The 5000-nt window shown below is 46.8% G+C and overlaps 1 protein-coding gene across 1 annotated transcript in view; it reads right to left on the bottom strand.

Annotated features, from left to right (window-relative positions):
* The window catches only part of rgs9a (regulator of G protein signaling 9a), a gene marked incomplete at both ends in the record, with an annotated part of 18163 nt that overhangs the window by 4013 nt on the left and 9150 nt on the right, over nt 1-5000 (bottom strand). Inside the window, 4 exons of the mRNA XM_079233380.1 lie at nt 75-190; nt 1000-1113; nt 1331-1392; nt 1921-1950. Of these exons, the coding sequence (XP_079089506.1) occupies nt 75-190; nt 1000-1113; nt 1331-1392; nt 1921-1950 (322 nt within the window). The remainder of the gene's footprint in view (nt 1-74; nt 191-999; nt 1114-1330; nt 1393-1920; nt 1951-5000) is intronic.

The raw sequence follows: 5000 nt of genomic DNA, 5'->3' as shown, positions 1-5000 counted from the left end.
CCTCACAATGATGACTACATTGCTATGCCATTACCTGCCTCAGCCTTACTTTCAGGTACAGACTCGTAACTTACCGCTGAACTCCTTCTTGAGGAAGACCTTGAAGTCGTCTCGGCCTCGCAGGTCGGTCAGCAGCTCGAACAAGCTGAAGGACCAGCGCTCCACTCGCATCTTAGTGGGGACGTCAACTCTGGAACAAACAGGAGCTGAACGTCTTACTGCTGCCTGGCTGTGCCTTTACAAAGCATCCACACTACACTGTTGCAGACATAGCGTCTGCTTGGAACATGATCCATTCACTATGCAGACCCATCTCTATGAAAAGAAGTGTCATTTACACACATCAAACTTTCACAAATTGGTACAGCTGTACATGGTTGGACATGGTTGTCGGGCTACAGTTGCACTTGTGGTTGATGCTATGATGCTATGATGCTATGATGCTATGATGCTATGATGCTATGGATATGAACAGTTCATCTAGTTCCGGATCGATGGACCTTTGCTTGTTATGTTGATTTTTGGGCAACAGTTAAGGACTTTAGGGGAAGAAGCCGTTGCTGAGTCTGCTGCGGTACCTGTTCCCAGGCAGCAGCAGGGGTACAAGCAGGGGGACGGGTCTGTCATGGTCCTGTTTGTGTAGTGTTCAGTGTACATGTCATGTTCCCTGAACATGTTCCCGTCTGAGCAGTGAAAACAGTCTCTGTAAGGTTGATGTAGCTCCAGCTGGCCCAAATAACAATTGCTCTGTAAACAGGAATTAGCTTCACAGCTTTTTATAACTCTCGGGTGTTTGTATAAGCCAGGTCCAGACAGTTTGCCCCTCTGGTTGCAAAGTTTGATAACATTCAGGCCAGACGGTTTTAAGATGTGCATGGTTGAAATCAGCCCAAGGACAGGGATCAAACCACCGATCTTCAAAATAGTCGATGACCACTCTATCTCCTCAGTCCATCGTCCGCACACGAGGTTACTAGGTCGGGAGAAGCAAGGCCTCACCGTCTCGTGTTGTACGTCCAGTAAGCGTCGTTGTCTGTTTGCCACGGGTTGCTGGGCAGACTGGGAGCCAGGAACGGGTCGTGGTTCTTGTAGGTTGTGATGTACTTGACCAGTCTGCAGAAACATAACTACCATGAGACCAATAGAATCCATGTCAGATCCTGTTCTTGTAATTAGACCGGCAAGATATCATATTATATATCATAATCATATAATGAGCAGTTATGAGAAATGTTGCATGTTATTACAAGATAAGTCTTATTAGGAAGAACATCTTTCTAATTGATTTGAACCAGTTGAAAGGTATAGATAAGAAACCAGAGGGACTTACGCTCCAAGGGACACGCTGGATTTGACCTTTGACCTCATGATAGCTTGTTGGTAGAACAAGTTCTAGAATGACAGAGGAACACAAATACATTCATTTTTTCATAAAATGGTGACTTTGTAAAAGTTGTATAAATCAAATAATATCCAGCTATCCACTTTCAAATCTGTAGTCAGATGAGTCAACCCCAGCTGTGTCTTTAAATAAACCAAGCACAAATAGATTTCAGAGCAAAACACCTCTATCCAAAAATGTTTCATTGTACATAACATAATTGCTTGATTGAAAATGTAACTATGCAAATCCAAACAGTTATGTTTATCAGTCCAAAAGTTTAGCTTGATGTACATCTATGCTGCCAAACCTCTGGATTCACAATGACACATTTTGACTCACAAACGTATCTTATTAGTAATACAACATTTGGGGATTGCAGTGTATAAAATGCAAGATAAGGACACAGAAGAAACCCCATGAAAAGGTCCAGCTCACTGAAACTCAGAACCATCAGCATTAGCTTGGAGGAAACATTAGCATGCTATATCAACATTATATCAACGTACATAATGTTGAACATCATTAGGATGACTTACCATGCGTCTGTATGCATCAAAGGTGATTTTCTGAGAGACAAGAAGAGATAATATTACCATGGGAACCGTTTGTTAGGCTAATATTACCGTGAGAAGCACAATGTTTAAATGTAGCTATAATAAAGGACAGGGCATCCTAATGCTAACTATGCTGTTACACTAAAGTACAGCCACCACTGTTAAAGCTGGGAAAGAATCAAACTCAGTCCCTCCAGGGTAAAAGATACTTCATGCTGCACTGTTGTTTGTGATTATTGAAGCAAAGATCAATTCATTTGCAGCAGCTTCACAAAAAATATGCTCAGCATTTGTAAGATCCTGGCTACACAGTGTAATACAAATTCCAGTAAAAGTAAAACATGTTCTCAACAAATGTAGGATTGCATTTGTATTTACTTCATTTTGTAAATGCCTGTTGTATGCTGGAAGTCAAAATGTTAAGCCTTTCTCCCATTTATACATTTATAATGTCATTGCTGCAGGAGTTAGACCAAAGGATCAGGTGCTTGAGTTACCATGAATCAATACAGTCACAACAACTCTTTCCTGGAGAGACTGACCAGAAGCTACATGGACACAATGAGATTGTCCTTTACACATGACACGACAATCTGGGAAGGGACTGTTTACTATTCCAGTGTTCAACCCTTTACTCTCTTATCTTCATCATTGTAAGGAGATCTGTGAAGAGAGAGAGAGAGAGAGAAATGCAACGAAGGAATCAGTTTCTCTATACAGGAGAACTACATATAGGTCAAAGGTCAAATAGGGTTAGGTCCTGTCAGATGAGCCAAACTATTCCTGCTGATCATATCTGAGGAGAACTGACGATTCTCTCTCGTAAGGACACGAGTGTGAACGCTCACTACATGCTTTCATGTTTCTGCTTGATGTTGCTGCTCTGTTTGCTGGTTCAAACCAATCAAAACCAATCTGTGCTTGAGTAGCAATACTGCAATATACACATAATTCATTACAATTTAATTATCAGCTCAATGCAATTACAAAGTACTCGTCATGATGAAGAAGAGTGAGTGTTTTACTGTTATAGCTGGTCGAGGTTTATTTAATTTTTTATTTGATGACATCATATTTTATAAACTCATCATATGTTTGGTTTGTCAAAACTTCATCTGGAAAGTAACTAATAGCTAAAGCTGTCCGGTAAATGTAGCGCAGCAGAAAGTACATGATTTCCCTCTGAATTGTAGAGTAGAAGAATAAAGTGGAATAAAACGAGAATACTCAAGTAAAGTACCTCAACACTACTTCAGTACAGTAGGATAGCTGTTATGCTAGCAGCATTGTGGACAGCTGCATCACCAACAAATACACACAAGGTGAAGGGGCAGACAATAGGATAAACACAGACAGAAACATTTAAATTGAAAAAATAGATTCATTTGAACCTATAGGTCCGAAGAAATCTCTGGATGTGTTGAGCTTCTATTGTGAAACAAACAGAACAAGCCAGGACTGAGAACAGAGTGTAATGATGCTCTGAGTGATAACAATGTGTGTCACATCCACACACCAATCTACTGGGTTCTGGTGAAAGAAAGGAGAGATTCAACATCAGCTTAAGAGTTTGATGAGAACCTTCAGTCAGCTGAGCAACACAGAAACAGCAGCACAGGAATGCCCTTGAGGCTAATGAGCCTCGTTAGGGAGCTGATGTTGACCAGAGCAGGGGTCAGAGCAGGGGTCAGAGCAGAGCAGGGGTCAGAGCAGGGGTCAGAGCAGGGGTCAGAGCAGAGGTCAGAGCAGAGCAGGGGCCAGAGCAGGGGTCAGAGCAGGGGTCAGAGCAGGGGTCAGAGCAGGGGTCAGAGCAGAGGTCAGAGCAGGGGTCAGAGCAGAGCAGGGGCCAGAGCAGGGGTCAGAGCAGGGGTCAGAGCAGGGGTCAGAGCAGAGCAGGGGCCAGAGCAGGGGTCAGAGCAGGGGTCAGAGCAGGGGTCAGAGCAGGGGTCAGAGCAGAGGTCAGAGCAGGGGTCAGAGCAGGGGTCAGAGCAGGGGTCAGAGCAGAGCAGGGGTCAGAGCAGGGGTCAGAGCAGAGGTCAGAGCAGGGGTCAGAGCAGAGCAGGGGTCAGAGCAGGGGTCAGAGCAGAGGTCAGAGCAGGGGTCAGAGCAGAGCAGGGGTCAGAGCAGGGGCCAGAGCAGAGGTCAGAGCAGGGGTCAGAGCAGAGCAGGGGTCAGAGCAGGGGTCAGAGCAGGGGTCAGAGCAGGGGTCAGAGCAGAGCAGGGGTCAGAGCAGGGGTCAGAGCAGAGGTCAGAGCAGGGGTCAGAGCAGGGGTCAGAGCAGGGGCCAGAGCAGGGGTCAGAGCAGGGGTCAGAGCAGAGGTCAGAGCAGGGGTCAGAGCAGGGGTCAGAGCAGAGGTCAGAGCAGGGGTCAAAGCAGGGGTCAGAGCAGGGGTCAGAGCAGAGGTCAGAGCAGGGGTCAGAGCAGAGGTCAGAGCAGGGGTCAGAGCAGGGGTCAGAGCAGGGGTCAGAGCAGAGGTCAGAGCAGAGGTCAGAGCAGGGGTCAGAGCAGGGGTCAGAGCAGGGCAGGGGTCAGAGCAGGGGTCAGAGCAGAGGTCAGAGCAGGGGTCAAAGCAGGGGTCAGAGCAGGGGTCAGAGCAGAGGTCAGAGCAGGGGTCAAAGCAGGGGTCAGAGCAGGGGTCAGAGCAGAGGTCAGAGCAGGGGTCAGAGCAGGGGTCAGAGCAGGGGCCAGAGCAGAGGTCAGAGCAGGGGTCAGAGCAGGGGTCAGAGCAGAGGTCAGAGCAGGGGTCAGAGCAGGGCAGGGGTCAGAGCAGGGGTCAGAGCAGGGGTCAGAGCAGGGGTCAGGGCAGGGGTCAGAGCAGGGCAGGGGCCAGAGCAGGGGTCAGAGCAGGGGTCAGAGCAGGGCAGGGGTCAGAGCAGGGGTCAGAGCAGGGGTCAGAGCAGGGGTCAACCAAAACATGCTCACCAGAAATGTATCCTGTTCAATGTGAATCAAATACGTGAATTAATCAACTTCTAATTTCACCCACCATTAATAACAAAGCACAGCTTCTTTTTAAATGTATTACCTGCTTTGTGTGCATGTAGTAAAACAAGTATGGATC

The sequence above is a fragment of the Taurulus bubalis genome (assembly GCF_910589615.1).
Source record: "Taurulus bubalis genome assembly, chromosome: 17".
Classification (NCBI taxonomy): Eukaryota; Metazoa; Chordata; class Actinopteri; order Perciformes; family Cottidae; genus Taurulus; species Taurulus bubalis.
Note: the sequence above shows the minus strand (reverse complement) of the source record. Positions and strands in the feature narration are given on the sequence as shown.